General features: G+C 47.0%; 1 protein-coding gene across 1 annotated transcript in view; it reads left to right on the top strand.

Annotated features, from left to right (window-relative positions):
* LOC144130489 (cholecystokinin receptor type A-like) overlaps positions 1 to 18,667 on the top strand; it is a 64,948-nt gene extending 46,281 nt beyond the window's left edge. Inside the window, exons 5-6 of the mRNA XM_077664406.1 lie at positions 14,436 to 14,636; positions 17,056 to 18,667. Of these exons, the coding sequence (XP_077520532.1) occupies positions 14,436 to 14,636; positions 17,056 to 17,492 (638 nt within the window). The 3' untranslated portion in view covers positions 17,493 to 18,667. The remainder of the gene's footprint in view (positions 1 to 14,435; positions 14,637 to 17,055) is intronic.
* Positions 18,668 to 24,478: the final 5,811 nt, after the last annotated feature.

Raw genomic sequence — 24,478 nt, 5'->3', positions numbered from 1 at the left:
CAGAGCAGTAGGGCAGGAAAAAATACACAGGCAATTATAAGATGTGACGTCTCAAATCTGCTTCAGCAGCATTGCTTGTAGGTACATTCCGCTTTTACGCTGGTCGCCTTCCCATTGCGTCCTTTAGCTTATTTCGCTGTCTCTTTTGCGTTTTGCTACTGCATGTGGTTCAGGTGGGTGGAGAGTTTTGGAGAGTGCAGGTGGGTATAGTGTGGGGATAGGTGAGTTGGTGGTGGGTGTGGGTCTTCTGGGGGGAGAGGAATGTGGATGTCCGGTGGAGCTTGAGGCAGGCGTAGGTGTCCGGGTGTGTGGAAGCTCTCGCTAGGGGAAAGCGCATTTCCACCGGTAGGAGGTTGATTTTTACCGGTTAGTGCCCGGCGGTGCACCACCAGAGAGTGTTCCGGAGGAAGCCCCTTACGGGTCCGAAGGGTGCCCATAACCTGCTTGGAGGTTGTTCTGATTCGCTCCGATCCGCTAGGGGCACTGGGTGGTGGCATCACACACATACACACACAGACCCTAGCATTTACAGCCAAAGCTGTTGCAGTTTCGTTTAGCCATACAATCCTGCTTTCTACCGTGGAATCTACTGCGTAAACGATGAGGCTTTTAATTTATTAGTGAAGTAGTTTAATAGAATTAATTTGCTTTAATTTATTTTATTGCGCACGACCTGTCAAATGTAGCATATGGCAAAGGGAGAAAGGGAAATCCTCCTCCGCTCTTAGGGGAGAGGGGAAGTGCGAAGCGGAAGAGAGAGCGAGGCTGGGAGGCAACGTATGTCCTAGTGGCTTGAGAGGTTATGGTGACAGCCAGTAATGCGCTACCTGAGGTTGGTTCCACAGATGAATGCACGGCTGTATGGCTAAACCAAAGATATAAGAGCTTTCAGGGATTCATGCGCTCAGCCAGTGAAGCAAGCTCTGCAAATGTTTCCGCCGAAAGATGACTATACTCATGACGCAGTGAAAGGCGGAAATCTCGTGTCGCACTGCTGGTGGCTGCTATGTGTTGGAATGTACGGAGTACGATCGGTTTACGTAACTGGCATCCCAGAGAAGCTCAAACAAGGTGCCGCACAAACCTGGTGACGTTGTAGCGTTAATGTACTGTTAAACATGTCGATCACCCACACAAATCGATGCGCACTTAATCGTGCTCTCAAATCCTATCAAAAATCCGAGCACTGCAAGCCCGTACGTTTATTATGGCGCCTTTCGTCGCCTATCGCTGTGCTTGCTAGTTTGCAGCTGTTTTCAGTTCTCGCTTTAAGTTTAGTTTTTGCTTGAAAAACCGCCACAACGAACACCCGGAGTAAATCCATCATCCATCAGTCGGGTCATCGGTAAAAGGTTCCATTCCCACTCGAAGCATCTGCAGCCTATTCAAGGCGTTAAGCAAAGGGTTCTCTGTCTGTATACAACACAAGGCATGGGACTTTTAATTGCCACAGAGCAAGAAACACAGAGAAAACATAAGTAGAATAATTCACTGAAAAGTGAAAACTGATCTGCAAATAAAAATTATCAGTTTGCGCGTATATCGTCAAGAGCTATTAGAGAAAAAAAAGCGGTCAGTTGACGCTATCTTTCCGCTCACATTCACTGCAATGCAGGACTATACTTTTTATTGATCATCGGTTATTTTATAGGCTGGTTTCTTTGAGCTTAAGCTTTATTCATACTTCCATGTGACACCTGGCAGCAGTCCAGAGTACTTCCACAACTTTCTCTACAGCCGAAGCGCCTCCGTTCATACCGTAGTCACCTTGGGTGCGGAAAGCAGCCATGTGTCATCATTACTGTTCTCTCTTGAGGCTGCCTTGGAAGCTGACGGGCCTAAATGTGACGAATGAGGCTCAAATAACTGCGTTCCGCACCTCATCGCGCTGTGAGTCTGTCGCAACGACTCGCCGAAGGCCAGCTATGAGCTCGGTTCATTTTTCTCAAACGCAGTCTAATCAGGAATCCGGGGCAGGCTCGATATTATGCCCAGCTCGTGCAGAACAGTGCGACCAGCATGAGGTTCTCCTGTTCTCGCGCACAGTCGAAAGTTTTGCTTTGGGATTGGTTGTAGACGTTTACTTGCGTCTAGACTTGGCAAGATCGAGCGACTGATTCCTGGTACGCGTGGAACGCAAGTGATGGAGGCACTGAAATTACCCCGAAAGCTGTGAAGGCCTACGCCCAACTTTATTGTAGTCGCGTGCCCTTCCTGTGCTCTAGATCGACCTTACGCTTTTGTGTCTTTTTTTTTTTGGCCGGGTGATGCGCCTCGATATTTTTTCTTTAGCTACAATATTTCTGTGGAAGCTGTAGAGCTTTCTTTTGTAGTCGTATGGCTGCGTTTGGGTGGATGCCAGTGAGTAATTACTCCTTTATTACAAATCTGCTCCACCTCGGAAGACTCCCCTGGACATTAAACCAACACTATAGACTCCCGTATTTCTTTCTTTCTTTCTTCCTTTCTTTCTTTATTGATTTCTCTTTCTTTTTTTCTTTTTCTTTTCATTATTTCTTCTTTTCTTTCCTTATTTCTTTCTTTTTTCTTTCCTTTTCTGTTTTTTTTTTCTTCAAATTGGCAATGCCATAAACTCGCTGTCAGACCAAGGGATCCCGAAGAAAAGAATTTCAAAATTCTGCCCCAGAAATACATGCCCTTCGCTGTGCAGGAACATTTGGATTCCAGACGGTGTTCCTTCGCCTCTCGTCTGGTGGGCGTTGTTCGGCTCCCGACAGTGTCGAAAGCGTTTCCGTGACTTACGTCCAGGCGTTATAAAATTGATGGCACTCTCCGAGTTTGGAAGGTTGGAACAAATTGTGACAGAATTCGCAGGCATTTTTTTTCGCTAAGTTCCTGCACTTTTTCTACCTCTTTTATTTTAAGGCTGCTTTGCCGTCTGTGAAGTGATGTGATCTATCGACGCCGAACGCAGCGAAGACGGCGATATACGACGGCGCCTGAAGTTTTCCAGAACGGACAGATTAAAAACGCGAACCTGTTGTCTTGTTCACTAGGCCGAGTTTAGCAGGAAACACATCACATTTATTTTTAAAGAATGCTAGATTTTTTTTTCAATGAAGGCGCCATATCCCTGCACGACAGGCCTTTTTTGTCTTTAATTCAGTTTCTGTTGAGAGAATGTTAAGAAACGAGCCGAAATGTGGGACTTTTTTTCAACGTTGAAACAACGTCAACAGCTCAGCCCATTAACTGAGCAGAGTCACTTTCCTGCTGAATTTTGCCTGGTTCCTTCCCAAACGTTTCTAGAAAGCATTCTATTTTTTGTTTCCTTTAACTGCTGATCATCAATTTCAGTGCACGATTCCTGAGCTGCCGCAGAGCAGATAAAGAAAGATTTAATGAATAAACAGCGCTAAAGACGTCGACGAAGATCAAACAAGACAGGCGCTGACTCGCAACTAACGTTTATTGAGGAATACACAGAATATATTCAATCCAAGCAGCACCAAAACCACACAATCATCAAAAACCAAAATACCATGTCATGAAAGCCCCGTACACATGCCCTGTTCCAGAAATCTAACTTCATTATCTGTTAAATCAATGGAAGGGTCACTGACGCATTCTTCCCCTAATCGCATGATATGTCTGGCCTCAATGATTTCCCGGTTGATCTTCCAACCGGTTTAGCATCCAAAATAACTGTGTGTGAAAGAAAAGCATGGAAGCCTTTACACCCCTTACAATGCGTAACCAGATCTGACCCCCTACCAATCTCTATTGATCTCTCGTGTACCCGTAACCGAACATTGATGCATCTGCCAGTTTGACCCACCTACACTTTGTCACAAGATAACGGAATTCTGTAATATCACACCCAATTTACAAGGAACATAAGCATACTCATGTTTCATCCGACAATTGTTTCTTTCCCGAACGCTTGCCTCACTAATTGCTGCTTCTGTATGCAATGCGCGGGTAGCCTCTTGGCACAAGAAGTTGAGCCGCTGCCACCTCGAAGCCCAAGCTGTTTTTGGGCCTTCACAGCCGTCGCAAGGTCACAGCCGTAGGATGTGCAGCACACTGTGTTCCGACATGGGGCGGCCGGTACGCTTCTACAGGGACAATGTGCGCGTCGTCTGTTCCGTCGATGTGCAAGGTCACCAGCAACGCCCATACCCTCTAAACAAAAATACACCTATATGGGAGTAAAAAGGAAGTAAAGTGCCCTCTAGCGCACACCTTTTCATAAAAGGGTGTGCGCTAGAGGACAGTTTTACTCCTTTTTAATTCCCTTTGTTTAGAGTGTACCAGGAGTGGAGCAGGATTTGGGACTACAGCGCAGAATTTCTCTGGGCTAGTGTTCGTCTACGACTATCTCCGAGGAAAAGGAACAAGGCAACGTCTGGTGAAGTCGTGGTGCGTGGGGATACCTGCGTGCCAGAAAGACACTTCGCTGTGCTTCGCAGGGGACCCAAGTTCGCAACGGAACCTCGTCTGTCACCCATTGACAAGGTGGCACAGGTCAGGCAATTGGCCACGCGGGTAGAAGACAGCTCGCGAGCGTGCGTCATTTGGGAATGCGTGAATGTTGCTTCAAGGAAAGAACGGCGCCAACGTAGTTGATTTCATGGTCGATAGAAATCTTAAAGGTCGCTCTCTCGGATAAAGAGGGTCGCTTTGTCATTCTTTCGGGCGACCTGTACGACCAAAAAGCGCTGAACGCTGTCGATAAGAATTTTAAGGCGGTGTCAAAGGATGCCACGAAGGTCAAGAGAGAGGCCGTGCGCTTGTTAGAAGAACGGAATTTAGGCAGATTGGCTACAGCTGTAAAAAACACCAAATCAAGATTTCTGGACATATTCTTTTCTGTGAAGACACTCAAGTCTGGGGAACCTTTTAGAGCAATAATTTCTAAGAAGCGTCTATGGAAAAATATTGTCTCAAGCTATTTGCGATACATTTGTCTACGTTGCATCTGCAAGATCCGTATCTTGTAAAGAACTCTGAAATGGTAGTTCAGTACTTGCGAATGGACAACCCAGGGGATTTCTCGGCAGTTAGCATTGATGTGGAAGATTTATGTTATCCGATTCCACATGAAGCCCTCATGAGCAGTCTGCGAATGTGCATTTCGGAACAAAATGATGAGATAGCATTTGGAAATAGCTGTGGTATAACAACAGTGTTGTTTTTGGAAGTAACCTTGTTTTATTTGAAAAGCAAGCTTGATGAATTTGGCAGTGCCGTTTCTGCACAAAAATCAGGTATCTGTATCGGTTCGAGGGTCGCTCCTGTTCTAAGTGACATTTTCTTAAGCAGCGTAGATAGATTGATTGCCAGTAACTTGCATGAGCTGGGAATGAGGATCTTTCGCTATGTGTACGATTTTTTGATCTTCTACAGAGGTTGCCAGGGTGGCTTAGGACCAATGAACATTCTTAAATTGTTTCAAGAGCAAGGGCTTGGTCTGAGATTTACGATGTGCGTTGGCGGTATTCGCCTAGGAGTGCTAAGCCGCTGCATGATTATGGGTCTCATCATTCGAAGCTTGTAAAAGATGGCACCGCTGTGTCCAGCTTGGAGTCAGTCCTGTCAAAATCATGCTTTCATAGCATGCGGTTTAGCTTCCAAGAACAAGCAACAAGGCTAGAGAACGCAGAATTTCCCAGTCACGTCATAATAAAAACGTGTGACAAGTTGCTGAAAAAAGTTAGAGCAGTCGTGAGCAATTTTACGCGAGCAGGAGGGGATTAGATAGAGAGGAGCTAAAGGATTCGTGGTTCTGCCATATGTACATAGCTTGTCACATAATGTGAAAAATGTGGCCAGAAGGTATGATGTTGGTGTGCTCTTCTCAGCACCAAATAAGTTGTCGAAAATGTGCAGCATGGTTAAGAACAAAGCAGCAAAAAATGTTCGCGAAAGAAACATGTCGGGTGAAGCATGTGCATGCTTATGCTCCTTGTAGAGTGTGTGTGATATACAAAATTTCGTTATGGTGTGACAAAGTGTGTGGGTAAAACTGGCACATGTATCAATGTTCGATTACGGAACACGAGAGATCGCTAGAGATTGGTAGGGTGTCATATCTGGTTACGCATTGTAAGGGGTGTAAAGGCTACCATCCTTTTCTTTCACAGTTATTTTGAATGCCCATTCGGCAAATATCAACCGGGGGCCAGACATATCATGCGATTAGGGGAAGAATGTGTCAGTGACCCTTCCATGGCTTTAACAGATAATGAGGTTAGATTTCTTGAACAGGGCATGTGTAGGGGGTTTCCATGGCATGGTATTTTGGTTCTTGATGATTGCGGCGTTTTGGACATACATTTTGGCTTGCATATACATTCTGTGTTTTCCTCAATAAACGTTAGTTGCGAGCGCTCGTCCTGTTTGCTCTTCGTCCGGGTCTTTAACGCTGTTTATTCATTATGTCACCGTACCAACTAGCCCAGATGTCTCTTCTATTGCAAAAATAAAAAAGACTGGAAAGACTAAAACGAGGAGTACACAGTGGGGCCCAGATTAGCAAGTGATGCGTTAAATTGAGAATGATTTACCTCAAAGCTTCGTATTTCAGACTGCATACGCCCTGTTAGGCTTAAGAAAGGTTAGTGGTTTTTATTTCTATTTCACTGACGCACGGAATCCGGAACTTGTAGTTGTAAGCGAGGTTACTTTCACAATTACCCACCGTTCGCTAGTTCAACCCTTGTCTAATGTCCTCGTTCTCTTTATGCTACTTGTTTTTTTTTCTTACCGCCTATACCTAGCTAAATGTATTCACTGAACGAGACATCCACAGAGACGAAAACTTTCAAATAAAGAGATGTGTAGGCTGCACAGTACACCTGCAATGTGGAGCGCACGGGCTCAAAGTCAGCTGGAACTGATCAGTGGCCCCTCATTACTCGCGCGCAAGCATTTCGTCCCAGCTGGGGGAGAGGAGGGACTTTCCTCGACACGTGCGCTCGCGAGCTTAAAGTTTCTACGTTTCTCCTGTAAGCGAAACTTGTTGAGCCCCCCACGCATATCAGATCTCCAAACTCTATCAAACTCCTGCATGCAGTTCGTATAGCGAGCGGCCTACGCAGATGATCCATTCGTTCGGTTCATTTTCATTTTTCAGCAGGTGGATTGCATAGCAGTTTAATCTGGCCTGGCGGGGCATTTCGCATGCACGTAATTGGATTTCCACCCGGTCTATATTCTACGCAGTGTCAGAGCGGCTGTTGTTTCGGGACGCTGCAACAGGCGCTCGCCGCTAATTTCACCACGCCGTCGTTGCCACGTACAGCCGACACTGGTAGTCGTATCCTCTAACTGAACCAGAGTGCCAGCTACGGTTGAGGAGACAATGACGAAAGTACGGGCAGTTTAACATCCTAACCGTCATGTTAGTGTTTGTGGTTATGAATACGTTGCTAACGAACTTGGACATGTCACTATGCTCAGCTGCGTGTAACATCTGGTCACTCATTCTATTCAGCGAAGCGTGATGGTTAGCATTCATGGTCGATATATTTCTTTTTTCCAGAAGGGTTGTCCCCAGTAACAGTACTACAGAACCAGCGGTTCCAATTTTAAAGTGGACGGAAACTTCCGCTACCACAGACCCAGCAATTCTGGGCTAAAGAATTTTTGAACGGGATACCTTTTGTGAACACAATTTTTTCATATAATGTAGGATTTCCCTATAACAATCAACCTATCTGCAGATCCCCCGACGGCAGTATTGAATTTTTTTTTCTATTATTGTTCTTGCTATTGTCAAAAGCGTTACCCAATGGTTTTCTGTGCGAGTCCTAACTGTTCGCTGCGACCGATGGAAACACCTAAAAAAATTTTCTACATATTAAAACAATGCGCCATTACCTTCAATATTACCACAAAAATATCTTACAATTTTCCAAATTTTCAACTTTTTCCCGAAATTGCCTGGCATATTAAACTTTCGCGTCCGTCCGTCCGTCCGTTCGTCCGTTTGTGCGTCTGTTCCATAAGAATACCTGCTACGTCACGAAGCCATTACGTCAGAGAGGAGGGTGTCGAGGAAGGGGGACATATACTAAAAGCGTGCTTTCTAGCAAAATGGTAGCCACGCAAGCTACCCCTTCAGGCGCCAATGATATCTGCAGAGATGAAAAATTACGCAAAATTTTACATTTTTCCGCCAAATTTCGCAGCGTCTACATATGTGGAGAACGCGCCTTATAGCTAATGCACTTACAGAATCGGTGCAACATGTTTTCGTCTTTTCGAACTAATTGTTAAACACTAATAAATGTTTAGTTATGAGAGAATGAGCTTCACAGAACTATTCTTCAGCCGCCGCGGTGGCTGAGTGGTTATGGCGCTCGGCTGCTGGCCCGAAAGACGCGGTTCGATCCCGGCCGCGGCGGTCGAATTTCGATGGAGGCGAAATTCTAGAGGCCCGTGTACTGTGCGATTTCAGTGCACGTTAAAGAACCCCAGGTGGTCGAAATTTTCGGAGCCCTTAACTTCGGCGTCTCTCATAGCCTGAGTCGCTTTGGGACGTTAAACCCCTATGAACCAAACCAGAACTATTCTTCAATCTACTGTTACTGTTTGCGAAAGATATTGAAGCGGGTAGACGACGACGACAATGAGCGATTGAACGAGTAGAAGGAGGCGAAGACGACAACGAAGTTCTGGCTCTGTTCTCGGTGCCGCTCGCAGCTGTTCCTTTGTCTTTTCTAAATAACTAAATATATGCTTTCAAGTAACAATATAAAAACCAATTTTTTTAGCACCGACAGGAAAAGAATTCCTACTTCCGGTACCGAATACTGCTCTTTGATGTGCAGCTTTCAAGTCTACACCAACGCGGGTTTTGCGGGCTCACATGCACATTGTTTTCTCGGCAGCGGCTCAATATTTTGAGGCGTCTTTAGGACCGTCTATGGGCTTTCAATGCTCGGTCGGCTGCGCGTCATGAGATGTGCCTTCTTGCAGGCGACTACTTCATCAGCAGTATAAGTTTGAAAGACGAGCACATCTAATGCACATTTTCCGGCCGTTACTAGCTGCTAACATTCAGAAGTATTCCAACCAAGTGTTGCATTTGAGGGCAAAGGAATGCGAGGTTACCCGATGCGGCCACTTCCTCGTTCCTGTGCGTAGTGTGTGCACGAAAACCAAAAAATAATAATAAAAATTCGATGGTGACTTCAGGCTTTCAATGACGACCTGGGGACTTTCAGCTTTACACCGCCTTCGAACAGTACCAGCCCACAACTTTTAAAGCCGTGTTGTCAGTTCCAAAATTTTCCAACAAGCAAAATCAAGGACTGCAGTTTCAGAAATCTTTCTGTGAAAGCTTTCTCTCGCTCCTCTTAACTTCAGCTGTTTTTCTAGTTTTGTTGAACAACCATGCAAGCGGCTCGCCTTCATAATGCCACTCACTACAATTTTCACCAATTTCATTATAAGTAGAGTCAGTGTATCTCCATTGCCGATCTACACGAACAACGCTTACAGTTCTAATCATCCAAGTGTCTCCTTTCAGCTGGAGACAAGGAAATGACACTTGGAGATTTTGGGCTCTAAGGCACCAAGTCCACATTTGTGGTTACAAAACTTAAAATATCCGCCGCAGCAATTTTCTGGTGTCTATATCAATGGTAACCAGAATTTAGTTTGCACATTATTTTGTTTATACATTTCCCATGTTTAATTGTGTCATAAATAGTCATTTCAAAAGAAAGCGTGCGAAAATAAAAACTACTTTTTCTTCCCGTCATCAATCGTTCACTCCACCATTTTACTGTTTCTTTTTAAACAAATTTCGCTGTAGCGGCAATTCCAGTGATGGAGAGACGGCACACGCAAGGTTTAAATGTTTAGGCCACGAAATTAAAAAGCGGAAGTTCACCTTGTTTACGAGAATATAACTAGGTTTAGTTCGCGTCCCAGAAACGCCTGAAAAAGGCTATGACAGCAGCATTAATGCAGCCAAGTCTCCCACCTAGCTAAATCCCCTCAATGAAGTCTATTGAGGGGCTTTACGCCTAGTCTGTTTGTGTCACCACCTAGCAAAAGTGTACAAAATTATTAGTTTCTTTATTTTATTTAGTTATTTATATTATTCCTTTATTTTATTTGAAAATGGTTCAAAAAGCCGTATCACAAGGACCGGTCTTCTTGCCGACCACAGATTGCCTCTGACCCTAGCTGTCCAGCTTGTAGCCTGTTTGTGGATGCAGACCGTGCACGAAGCACACTTACAAGCAGCTGGCCTCTTTATAGCGTCACAGCAGGACTGAGGTTACCATTTGCATACAGAATAGGGCACAGCCTTCGTCGTCGTGCACTACAATAAATGGAAGGCGATCCTGAGAACGGTACGTCGGGGATATTACGTCGGTTTCGCCACGCATGCTTCGTATACGTAAGGTACAAGGCAAGGAGATTGGCTTCACTTTCCCGCAGCGATCCATTATACGTAAGCAACCGGACTGGCACATCAGCGCCAGCTGACGGCTTTCGCATGCGGTATGCGAGGCTCAGGTTTGTCCCAAATGCCAGCGTGGGCGACGCGACTCGCTTGCATCAATGCAAATTCATATGCATGCATGTCTGGATGCATAGATGGTCAGTCCTCTCCTGATGCAAAAGATGGCGGCGGCAAAAATCTCACGAGAGGAATTCATGAGCGGTGACTTCTAGCACTGCTCAGTGTAAGCATCAGTGTAAACTGTGTGTTCCTTCCAACAAAGGAGTAAGCCGGCCTAGTTGGTACAAAGAATGCAAAGAATGTGTGTTCCTTAGTGAAGGAAGTGAAGTGGGTGTAAAGGATAGCACCGAAGGAAAATGAACACAAAGCATAGGAAGTACTTCAAGTACTCTGTTACTTTTCAGCAGCCGTTATCATGTCATAATGATACATTGATCAATATCACAGGATTTTATGAACTACTACCACAGAAGGAGCACAGGCCTCTCACTGCAGTTTCATTTGTTGCCATGTCATGGAAAGTCAGCTGCATGGAGATATGTCACAAACACAGAGGTTAATTATCTCTATGTTCGTGATATGCGACGTACGTTGTGATGTAGACAAGCTAAAAGTTTACTCTCTTGCACGGCTTCAGAACAGGCAACTCTCCCCGTCCCTGCTATCCTCTGTATCTTTAACATTACTGCAGGTTCTCCGTAAAACATAAGCCAAAATGGAACACGAAAAAAGACTCATGAGGTAACCAGGTATACCTTGATGCCCTAAATGCTCCTCGCTATTTGCCACCTCAGAATTCATCTTCTTGCATTGCCGCGCTGCTCGACAGTCCGCTTTTATACACAACTCCATCTTCCAACTGGATGCCTGACGCACTCAGTACTAGCACAAATTGATCAACCACCTCTCATACGTTACAAGCGGCCACTAGAGGGTCGGCCTTCAAATTAAATTTTTCTATACCCGCCGCGGTGGCTCAGTGGCTTTGGCGTTTGTCTCCTGATCCTAAAGTCGCGTGTTCGATCCCAGCTGCGGCGCCCGCACTTAAAAGGAGGCGAAATGCAAAAACGCCCGTGTACTGTGGGATTTCAGCGCACGCTTAAGAACCCGAGGTGGTCTAAATTAATGCGGAACCCTTACCATGGCGTCCCTCGTTGAGGTTAGACGTTCTGTACGTTAATCTCTGGATAATCAATACCAAAATAAAAAATTTCCTGTCGTTTAGCTCTGGTTAAACCTGGAGTGACGCGATAGCTACATCTGGCCGGGTTGAACTTGCTCAGCTGAATTGCAAAGTCAGTCTTTCGCCGCTCCGTTTCGCTGGGCGTTCCTTCTTCATCTTCGTCCCAAGGCGTAGATCCACTCCTCCCCCCCCCCCCCCCCCCACGCTTGGTTTGGCCGGCGCGCCGCAATGCCGGCAGCTGCTCCGCACCACGTGACCAACTACGGCGCCGCCACGGAGCTCAAGGGCGGCCACGTAGCTCAAAGGGTGCCACGCCGAAGGCTCGAAATGCTAGCGTAATGTAGCTATCGCTACAAAGGTCGGCGGAGACACTATTAAGGCTGCTTACGTGTGCAAAGGCGTAAGCCCGTCCGCTCACTTTGTGAACGCTGCCGCCGCGCGCTGCCGCGTTATGTAACCCGGTGCCACGCAGCTGGCGATACTGTGTTACGTTCTTCTGGTGATAACAAACTCTGTCGCGCGGGACTGATTTCTCGTTCAACATGACGCGTATGAAAAACGCTGATAGCGCGGGCTCTTTAAGCGACACGGCAGAGCACTGCGTCGCTCTTTCCTGCCCGGCTGCCGAGATGGGATAAAGGCACTCCTGACAACCTTCGGTGTCGCCACTTGCTCGTCGTTCGTCTAATCGCCCAGAAACGTTACAGCGGCTCTACGTTTCCATCCCCAGCGACGCTACCGCACCCATTCTGATCTGCGCGCTTATCTCTTTTAAAGGGTATGACGCGTTAGCTATGGGTTAATTCCCATGATTGGTCTTTCTTTACTTAACATTCCTAGCTCCCTTGAAGTCCTCATGCCCCTCCTGGCGCAGTGGTGCAGCCGTTAAGTGATGCTCCACTGCCCTGGGATGGCAGGCACTGCCACCGGTGGAATGTGTGCGATACAGATTGCTCTTCCCGAGCAAACGCGCGCGACCAATCATTAATTTCACCGCCACCTGCCAGGTAGCCTGGGAACGCCATCTTTTTGTAGGGAAAGCTGCATTGCGCTAGCATTTCGAGCCTTCAGCGTGGCACCCCTTGAGCTGCGTGGCGGCGCCGTGGTTGGTCACGTGGTGCGGAGCAGCTGCCGGCGGGCGGCGCGCCGGCGAAACCGAGTGGGGGGAGGGGGGCGGAGGGCGGTGGAGACAGTGAATCCACGTCTAGGTGAATCCACGTCTAGTGACGAAGATGAAGAAGGAACGCCCAGCGAAAGGGAGCGGCGAGACTGACTTTGCAATTCGACTGGGCGAGTTCCACTCGTCCAGATGTAGCTATCGCGTCACTCCAAGTTTAACGACAGCTCAACCACAGCCAATTCTTATGGGTACCATTGCTTGTCACCACACACACACACACACACACACACACACACACACACACACACACACACACACACACACACACACACACACACACACACACACACACACACACACACACACACACACACACACACACACACACACACACACACACACACACACACACACACACACACACACACACACACACACACACACACACACACACACACACACACACACACACACACACACACACACACACACACACACACACACACACACACACACACACACACACACACACACACACACACACACACACACACACACACACACACACACACACACACACACACACACACACACACACACACACACACACACACACACACACACACACACACACACACACACACACACACACACACACACACACACACACACACACACACACACACACACACACACACACACACACACACACACACACACACACACACACACACACACACACACACACACACACACACACACACACACACACACACACACACACACACACACACACACACACACACACACACACACACACACACACACACACACACACACACACACACACACACACACACACACACACACACACACACACACACACACACACACACACACACACACACACACACACACACACACACACACACACACACACACACACACACACACACACACACACACACACACACACACACACACACACACACACACACACACACACACACACACACACACACACACACACACACACACACACACACACACGCACGCACGCACGCACGCACGCACGCACGCACGCACGCACGCACGCACGCACGCACGCACGCACGCACGCACGCACGCACGCACGCACGCACGCACGCACGCACGCACGCACGCACGCACGCACGCACGCACGCACGCACGCACGCACGCACGCACGCACGCACGCACGCACGCACGCACGCACGCACGCACGCACGCACGCACGCACGCACGCACGCACGCACGCACGCACGCACGCACGCACGCACGCACGCACACACACACACACACACACACACACACACACACACACACACACACACACACACACACACACACACACACACACACACACACACACACACACACACACACACACACACACACACACACACACACACACACACACACACACACACACACACACACACACACACACACACACACACGCGCGCACGGATTTTCGTTTAATGGGGCAAGTGAGGCTTATGCCTTAATACCTTTCATTCTCTGTCTCTCCGTTTCTCTCTCCCTCTTAGTTACCACGGCTATAGTGGCGCTGCCAATACGGTGCCGGCAAATATCGGGCGTTGTTAACTTCCAACGGCGTCCCGTTAGCCGAGGTAGTCACAGTGGCCTTCCTCCGTCTTTTGCAGCCAAGATGAAGTGTCGCGAGGACTGGGGCGACCCCCTGTACGAGCGCCTCTTCACGCTCTTCCTGGACGTGCTGCTGCTGGTGCTGCCTCTGCTCATCATGGTGGCCACTTACGCGCGCATCGCCGCCACCCTACGCTCGGCCATGCAGCAGCAGCAGCAGAGCGAAGCCGGCAGCTCGCCCGTGGCCATCGCCAAGAACGGTGCGTGATGAGACCTTTACTTCGCCTTCGTGCAAACACTCCTGGCAGTGGCACAACAACGCCCAGCTGATTCGTTAAGTTAGGTTATTAAAAATGTTTAGACGCCTAGCTTTTGGGTGCGTGTTTTCTTGTCTGTAATGATGCGTAGGGTATTATTATACATGTATTACCACGTGGTCTTCTCCTACTACTGCTAAATAATTTATAATCGCACTTCTTTCTCGTGCTGTTTCAGTTTCGGTTTCAACAGACGAATGAGGACTGTGACGTCAGCATGTGCTTCCAGGTCACGTGAGAGATAAAAACACAGCAATATAATCACTGTTTACACATTCGTTGTCATTCTGGCTCTTGAGGAAGGCTGACTTCAGCACTGCAGTAAATTAAAATGATGAAGCAGAGATTGTATGGACGTTTTTCCATCTCTCACGTGACACAAAAGCGCTCTTTGATGTCACAGCCATTGTTCGGCTGTTGAAGCGGAAACACAAACAGTATCACAGAAAATAATTCGATTATAAATGATTTAGTGGCCGTAGGCGAATATCGCATGATGCTTCATGCGTAGTCTTCCGCATCATTGTAGAGAAGAAAATGCGTCACCAAAATTAGGTGTCTATACTCCTTTAACGGTGGAGCATAAATTGCCATTCTGCGCAAGTTTTTCTCAGCAACACGGGGCAAGTTTTTCCTTGTTCTCATTGGCCCAGTTTTTCTTCAAATTTGTTCCGAAGTTTATTTCTAATGCGCCTTGTCTTGGTATGTTGTGCAGTATTTTTACTTCCCGGCTAGAAAACATGCCTCCATACATGTGCACAAGCAGCCAAATGAGTCTCCTCGGAGATTTTGTAGTATCTGTGTGCCTTCCCTGGCAACTTTGTGTAAGCTTGTGCTTCGTTCTCAGGTGGTCTTGTGTATGCAGTGAATACGCTCCGTCAGACATTGAAAACATTGAATAAAATGTTTGTCAGCATATCTATTCAGCACTGACATGTACTCTTAGCTGTTTCCATCATAAGGGAGAGGGGAAAATTATTTGCTAAACCCAAACCAGCATTCTAGCTTTGTTTCTGTCAGTCCTCCCCAGCATCTCATAAACATGCCTTAAAAGAGAGAGAGAGAGCAAAAACTTAATTTAAGTTCAAACTAAGACCTGTTTGGAATTTTCACGATATGTACGACATGCTGTGGTGGCGCCGCGATCTAGTCCAAGAGTGATCGCCGCACGTTGAAACACGTCTTTTCTCCTTTGCCTTAGTAGTTCGCCGGCATGTTCAGCCTCTGTTGTCAGAGGTTTGGTACAAAATATATGTGAGGAGCGCTGTTACATGTATGTTTGCACGCTAACGAGGTAGAAGGGCCGCTACGGGTCATTGCGTTCGTTTTCCGTTGCCAGCAGTACAGAATTATCATGGGAGAAGGGGGTTTCTGTGCTGTAGTTGAACGCTTAAAGGACCATGAAAGCGAATTGCTTATCAGGCATCCACTCTGTACAATACTGGCCTGGGCTAGAAGGGCGTATGTAAATACGAGGCGCTAAAATGACTAATGGGCACATTTAAAGCACGAAGAATTTTATGTAATACTGTCTCTAATTGCAGGCCTTGTTGCGGGATGCCTGTGCGATGACAGAGTGCTTTGTTACTCACAGTGAGTGAGGTGGTGTAATGATTTCAATGGAGTTCAATTTCATAATGATTTTTTGTGTGCCTAGAACGTTACATGCCCTCTCTATCGCTTTAGTCAGATTGATGGGCAGATGGCAAAGCTCGAATAGAATTGCGCGAAAAGAATTGTGTCATAGCGGTCTTACATTCATTGCATGCCTTTCATGATCTGCTTACGAAAAACCTGAGAGCACGAGCCATGGGAACCATTGTCCGTGCTACTGATTTTAAATTACCTCCAGAGCGCGCGTCGTCCACCTACCGCTCTGCTTTCGTGCCGCCCATTATCAAACGCCGGCAAACGACTTCTTTCTTATCTCTCATTTATTGTTTTACACTATCAACAGAATAAACGCCGTTTTGCTCACGCAAGGTGGCCGCAAGCGACAAACAAGCACTATTCTACCAACCCGCGAGGAGTCCTCTATAACGCGGTCATATTCGATCAATTTAGGCGCCCCTCTATAGGGCGTGAAAATCTCCAATAGGTATCCTTACCTCACCAACGCACAAGGAGAGGAGGTAAGAAGTGCAAGCGGTGCTTTAATGCTGGTTCGAGCCAGCTCTGGCAAGATGTAAAGTTAAAATTTCCTTTCGCGGTTAGCGTTTAAAGAGCGGCAAGGATTTCTAGCTGAGGCAGAGCCAGTTTAGCGTGGGCTCTAAATGGTTCATTTGCAGTGCTACTCTAATTGAATGCGTGTATAGCGCAACGGGCTCGGGAGCAGAGATGCCGAATCTTCCAACTGGCGCAGGCTCGGCGTTCGCGGCCGTTCACCCCGCCCGGATGTCGTCTCAGCGGCTCCGGGCTACGGCCGCCATCCGGTGGCACCAGCGGGACTCCGACCGTTCGCTCGCCACCAAGCAACGCATCATCCGCATGCTGTTCGTGGTGGTGGTCGAGTTCTTCGTGTGCTGGACGCCCCTGTACGTGCTCAACACGGTGTCCCTGTTCCGGCCGGAAGCCGTGTACTTCGGCCTGGGCTACCGGGGCATATGCTTCCTCCAGCTGCTGGCCTACGCCTCCAGCTGCTGCAACCCCATCACCTACTGCTTCATGAACCGGACGTTCCGCGTCAGCTTCCTGGCGCTGTTCGGTCGCAGCTGCTCGGCGCCCGACGGAAGTTTCAGCTCAACCCGAAGATCGAACAAGCAGGGTTTTGTGTACGTGCTTGGCCACGATGCGACGTAGTTGCGGACCTTACTCCACTAAGTCTTCATGTGGACGCCAGGAGCATGAGACTCTCTAAGAGTTCACTCTAAACGAGTGAACCAACCGCAAAGGATGTACATCCCATTGAAAACACGTGTTCGTATGCTTAGACCCGCGATTAACGCTGTTGTGTTTTCCAAAAAGTGTGGTGCCGTTGGATGACACTGGCGAGTAGCCCTGACTAGATGCGTAGGTGTTCATGCGCCTTGAGCTGAAAACCTTCTAAGCAGCTACGGTGCTGTCGCCGGTGTTAGTTATCGGAGTCACCATGGACTTCAGTTGCCAGCCTGTATTGCTGCGTAAGATCGCCTGTGCCGGCACACAGTTAAAAACCCAAGCGCCTAAGTTATCCCAACCCAACCAAGCGTCAAGTGTTATCGTTTTCCCACTTTTTTGCGAGGATGGTTTTCATCTAAGCCCATGAATCAAGACGTCTAGAAGTGTAAATATATCGGCACGACTGTGCGAGAACTTTTCATTTGCCTTTCCAAGAAAGTATACGCTGTCACCAGAACAAATGACGCATAAACAGCCAATCGCTAATCAACCTATGGGTGGAATATCTTTGATCTTATCTTTCACCATGAGTAACCGAAGGTGCATGGAGGTGGTACTTGTGCGCGTGCTCCCCAGTGGCCAGACTTGCTGTAGCCATTCCCCGCCTTCCCTATTTAACGTCGAGAGGCTATGAGATGAAGCACAGCTAGTAATTTTAGAGCCTGAGCTGAGATGATGTGCATCCGAGACGCTAGAAGAGCAACGACGACGTGGGTCATGGATCGAAGTTCGTATATCATGTTGACGCATCACGCATTAGGACCAACAGAAATATGTTGATTTTTATTAAGCTTGCTGATTCCATATCTCTTCGTACTAACGTTCGTATTCAATTCGCGTTTATTCATCCTTAATTGTTTGTTTCCTATTTTTCCTTTGTTTCTTTTCTCAGACTTCTGATATTAATTACCACATTCTGGAACGCGATTGGAGGAGACTGCATGGATGTCTGCTAGAGAGGTCCTTAGTAATAGAACAGTAAGTTTATTTCAGAGAGATTCTTTTATAACAATGAAAAGAAACAAAAGAAGAAATACGATGTCAGTGAGGAGACCAGACGCCACAGCATCAATTCTTCGTTGCTATGTTATCGCTCTCATTTAGCGTTAGCTCCCAAAAAATCGCCAGGACTCCATGTACGCACACGCTGAACATCCCTTTCGCGGATATAAAATTGAAATTTCCTACACAAAGCATAACACAAATGCTGGCACAGATTCCCTTCTTTTTTCTTTCCCTTCGGGAAACCGTATAAAGCGCATAGTACATTTTTCTCATAATATAAAGACAAGAAAGGAAGCAATAAAATTTTGTCGGGATATAGGATGCAATATATAGGAGTGGCTCTGCCCGATGCTGTGGAGATGGCGGTGAGCACCTCCTGGTCCTCCAGTGTGGCGCTGGTCAGCCACAGCTCCCTCTGCACCGAGGCCGCATTGGGCGGCTTTAGATGGTGTGGTTTATGGGTACATATCCAAGAGTGGCGCCCAACCGTGGGGATGCATTCGTTGAACGGAGAGTGAGAGTCTGGATTGGGCGAAGCGTGTAGGCATCCAGCGAAGAAAGGTGTTTGCGAGGAGGAGGGTGGACGCGTCGACCGAGTCTCAAGACGCGTAGAGTAGTGGATCGGAAGGGGCTATTATATGTCTGGACGATGAGTCCCCACTCGGTTGGTGTAATCGCGAGCTGGGGCGTCAGCCTTGACGGTACCATCTAGGTCTTCGTGACAGAGAGCCCAGGTGATGACGTGACCCTGCTGGAGGGGGGCGGCGTAAAACTCTGAGGGCATGTTTGGAGTCTCGGCCGTTGCCGAGGACCCGACACGCAGCCGGGGAGTCGGCTATAATGTGGGAGCTGCGCATTTGTTCGTCCTGTACTTTGACGGTGAGTGCGATGGCAATAGCCTCGACCGCAGCTGGGTCAGGGGTCTCAAGGAATGCAGAAAGGTAGGGTAGAAGGAGTGATCGACCACCGCAAAAGCGTATTTTGAGAGGATAGAGTAGGAGGCCGCATCAACGTAAATCACCATACTATCGTTGCAGTACTGTCTGCCGCGGTAGTGAACGCTGGCCTGACAAAAAGATGGGATTCTTGACAGCACAAAAAACAAAATTAGCTAAGGTGTATGGTGAGCCTTACTCCGCTGGCCTACGTTTCGACAAGAAAGTGCACCTAGCAGCAGTTAATTGTTAAAAAAAAGCCTTATAGGCAGGTTATCAAGGCTGAACTGTGAACAAAAATGCGAATCGAAAATCTCTGTCATCTTTGAAGCTCTTGTACTTTTCGCACTTATTCCCATAAGCTTAAACTCAGTATTCAGAAAGACAGCAGAGAAAAATGAGATTGTCAGAAATGTACGAAGCCGGGCTATCTTCGGCACAAAACTCAACACTCGACTGGGTGGCCCTGTGCGCTGTCTTCTCCCAGGAATAAACGGGAAGCAAAGCTAACTTTAATCAAACATACGCACCGCTTTGTTATATTTTTTTTACTGTGCCAGATTGCACTCTAGTTCTGTTAGCTGGAGCCATAAGAAGGTTTGCAATGAAACCCGCTACCCTTGAACTTCTTTTTTGCTTTTGGAATTCTTGATGAGACGTGCGGTACCAGATCCACAGGTAAAGCACGTACGCCAGAGCAAAAATGCACGCAGCAACTTTTCGAATCGAAGAAAATTGCATCTTTGCGATATGCCCACCGAACCGAAAAAGGATTCTTCACGCAGAACGCTTTTAAATCCCCGATTGGAATGAAAGCGCTTAGAACGCCACGCGGTTGTACCGAGTAGTTCTCTTTTTGTGTGTGTGTCTGTTGCGCAGCACGGCGCATTTTGGCCCCTTTTCTAAAAGTAAACTCAGTGGAGCTGCGCAAAAATCTCTTAATAATAATAATAGTAATTGGTTTTGGTGGAAAGGAAATGGCGCAGTATCTGTCTCATATATCGTTGGACACCTGAACTGCGCCGCAAGGGAAGGGATAAAGGAGGGAGCGAAAGAAGAAAGGAAGAGAGGTGCCGTAGTGGAGGGCAAAAATCTCTTGCCGCACTGCAATTCCAGATTATATGCTCCGCTCAGCGACGCATTTTCTTGGTGCACTTACAGCTCTGCTATATAGCTGCTCCAAGTCGGAGCTGCGAGAATCTCGTGGCAGCGGAATACGGAAAATTATCAGCCGTTTAGGCGAAAGAAATGTACCAGAATAGTGAATTGGCGTTAAGCCGAGTTTATTGGTCTATGGCACGATCAAACGTCGCTGCAGTACAGGCTTATTTCCTTTTTTTTTTCTCTGCTTCACATTGGTGCACATCATGAGAAAGACCGCCTAAAGTAGTGACACTGCTAAGCACGAAGCGATTAAGCTCTCTACGTGAATTTTTTTTCCACTAACCTGAAACTTTCCGTTTCGCACTGACTGCATGTAATGAAGAAAGAAAAAAAGATCAGATGAAGGGGGGAGGGGGGGAAACTGGCGCTGTTTAAAAGATGACAAATACGGGGCTCAACGAAATGTTCCTTACAGTTAGTTCATTGGAAACATCTGTTAGACAGAGCTTACAGCTGCGTTTTTCTGTCGTTCGCAGGACTTGAAGCGCTTAATTACCCTCGCGGAAAAGCCGGTTACACTATCCGATTTTCCGCGATCTTTTAAAAAAGAGGAAGAAGAAGCAAATTCTAGGAAATTAAATTTGCGCATTGCGCATTTGGGATGAAAGATAACGTGCGCAAAGAAAAATACGACCTCCCTCTTCTGCGCATATTATGGGCCCTTACTTTCACTCTTCTCTATGGGGGTTCTATTCCGGCCGCGGCGGTCGAATTTCGATGGAAGCGAAATTCTAGAGGCCCGTGTACTGTGCGATGTCAGTGCGCGTTAAAGAACCGCAGGTGGTCGAAATTTCCAGAGCCCTTCACTACGGCGTCCCTAATAGCCTGAGTCGCTTTGGGACAATACACCCCCAAAAACCAACTAAACCATCTTTTTTTACGTCCCTTTCCACGGGCTTCTGTGTCCGGATTCTGTGTCTTAATTACCTTCATTCTTATTTCCCCTGTTCTGAGCATCGAATAATGCTTTCGGTAGGAGCCAGGAGGAATTTCTCGGAAAGACCTCGAGGATAAATTTCGAGCTGCCCTTGACACTGCTTCAGACTCTCAAAATTATGCTCAAGGTTACGAATGCTGAGCAGTGAATAATAATTAAAATATTAAACCATTCGAGTAACGAGGCCAATACCCATTGCGGCATGCTTCCCTTTTGCTGTTTTCATATCCCGCTGTTGCAACTCGCTGCGGCATAGTAGAAGGTGACTGCGGGTTCACTGTGCTATGTCTGTGTTTGTTGCCACAGAAAGAGTGCATTAGTGCATAGCAATGCAGGACCGGTGTTGCTTTGCGTAGGTTTTAACTTTTCATTCCAGTCGGTCAGCGCACCGGCGCGATGACCGTAATTGGAAAAATAACAGTTAATTTTAATATGTGTATTACCACAAATTCACGAGCATAATTCGACGTACATAATCCCTGAGTTGCGAAAAGAACATCATCTTAAACAAATTGGCTCAGATAACTTCACCGTTTTACAAGCTAGCCTATGTTGCTCACCCACAAGTTTTCGAAGCAAACAGTGTTTATTATTATCAGCGCATTTCAACGATAGCACCGTTTCGTCTAATTTTATGGAAAACAATGTCTACGCTGGAAGACAAAGTAACACTCACATCTTTAAGCTTCCGTGCATAAAGAACGAAAGGCGTTTTTCAAATTGTTGACCATTCTTTCCAGATATAGAACGGATTAAACATAAAAATGTGCAAAAGCTTGAAAGAACCCAATAAGCCAAAAAGATTCCAGCAGCTTTCTGCAACTATATCTGAGCAAAACAATCCGTGCTAGTCGAGCTCAGGCTCATGTCTAGTTTATATCAGTGAATATTTGGCTTCACTAGTAGATTCCACTTCCCATCGCATTTGTCCTGCATTAAAAAGTATGAAACGTGAAATTAAAATTCACGCCGTACACGCATCTGCGGCAATGTTCAAGTGAAGTGGGCTAGAAGGGGGACTGGATAATGACAGCAGGAGAGGAAAGTTGAAAAAAAAAGTTGTGGCCGGTTAAGCTATGGCTTGACGCCGTTAATTCAGATGGAAGCTGTCATGGAAGCCCAAGCGTCGTATCTGATTTGCCTGTCGTTGGGCTTCTGCGTTAGACGAGCAATGCGTATACTGATGGTAGATCCAAACTGCTTCTCGCCTTTTCGTCCTTATTCTTCGTCGCTGACGTCCCGACGATTACACTGACGGCCATCCCGGTTGTTGTCCCTTAAACTGTTTCTCGCTGTAATAAACCAGCTGTCATCACCATCATCATCATCATCATCATCATCATCATCATCATCAGCCTTACTACGCCCACTGCGGGGCAAAGGCTTCTCCCATGTCTCTGCAACCAGCTGTCATATTGCACCAAACATCCAAATGCCCGCTAAGGACGACTGTAAAAATAGTTTTTTTCTAAGCTAGCGGCAAAAGTAGGCTCTTACAGTAATGTCATTTAATCAGTCTAACGTACAAGCAATTTATTCATCCGAACCTCCAAACAGCCTATATTGCGCGTAGCTAGACTTGACGACGCGAAATTCGCGTTGTATATATAGAGCACGCAACTGCGTTAGTGCATGGTTTATCACTCTTCGCGGCAACCACCAGAGCGCCGTTGTGCAAGCCACAGTGAACTCTCGAGTTTGGATGAGATTTGCGTATGTTTCACTGTTTTGTGGGCGCGTGGGAGTGTGTGTGTTTGTGTCAGTTCACATTAAAATATAATTTGAGTGCATGTCGTTCCTTGTATATAACATAGTGTAGATAAATTTTGTACATAAGTATTTAGCGTGTAAGCGTATAGGAGGTTTAACAACTGTTGTGTACATTTCGTGTCGAGTGATCACGATGAATAAATTGTTGCCCACTTTTCTTGTTACGGTGAAGTTCTCAAACTTATAGTGTTCAAGTTCACTGAACGCCGCTGTTTCGTGTTCTTCCGACATGCATTCTCACTGGCAGCATGAATGGGGCAGAATTTTTCTTGGATATGAATGTACCCCCTTTGTCAAAAGAAACCGAGCAGCAGGTTTTTGCTTGCCAACCGTATAACAGAGTCGTTACGGCACCCCTAAAAACCGAAAGGCGTCAAAACGTGAGGACAAGGGCTCCCCTTACTTTGCACAGATTCAGAGCTTAAGGGCTGCCATAAGTGCACGCAACGCGCCTAAGAAACAAACCGCCTGTGTCCGGTTACTTTTGACAAAGGGGTCACGCCACAGCGCCTATTTCATTCCTAGAGTCCGCAACAAGTATTCAGCGCTAAAAAATAAACATAGTGGCTGAAACGCGGAATGACGTCTGCGATTATTTCCTGCCTTAATTGATGAAAATAAAAGCAACATATTGCTGCTGGAGACTTCTAATATCTTCTTATTCTTTGCTCATTTCGGAAGAGAGGAAAGCCTATGTAAAAAGGCGGATTCCTTGCTTACGGTGAAGCGTAGAATTGGGTGCGAATCAAAGAAAATTGCCGGGAAAAATCAAGAAAACATTTGACGATGCTCAGAAATTTTCGGCCAACTTCTAAATGCACTGTCAGACGCACTTCAATATCGATTTTCCAGAAAGGTGTCCCGAAAAAACGCTCTCTTGATTTGCGCGGCAAGCGGCAATGTGAAGTTCTTGGCTCTAGTTTCATGAGACAGAACTCTGCCTTTTCATAACATAAACAGCAAAGTAGACCGGCGTGGTACAGGTTAAAAGACGGACGACATTACAAACCGGTGACCACAACTACTAGAACAGAGTCATATACTGAAGCCTTTGTAGACAACTAAGCTCTGTGGCGGTTCCAGTATTTGAACAATGG

The sequence above is a fragment of the Amblyomma americanum genome, chromosome 4 (genome assembly GCF_052857255.1).
Source record: "Amblyomma americanum isolate KBUSLIRL-KWMA chromosome 4, ASM5285725v1, whole genome shotgun sequence".
NCBI classification, from domain to species: Eukaryota; Metazoa; Arthropoda; class Arachnida; order Ixodida; family Ixodidae; genus Amblyomma; species Amblyomma americanum.
Note: the sequence above shows the minus strand (reverse complement) of the source record. Positions and strands in the feature narration are given on the sequence as shown.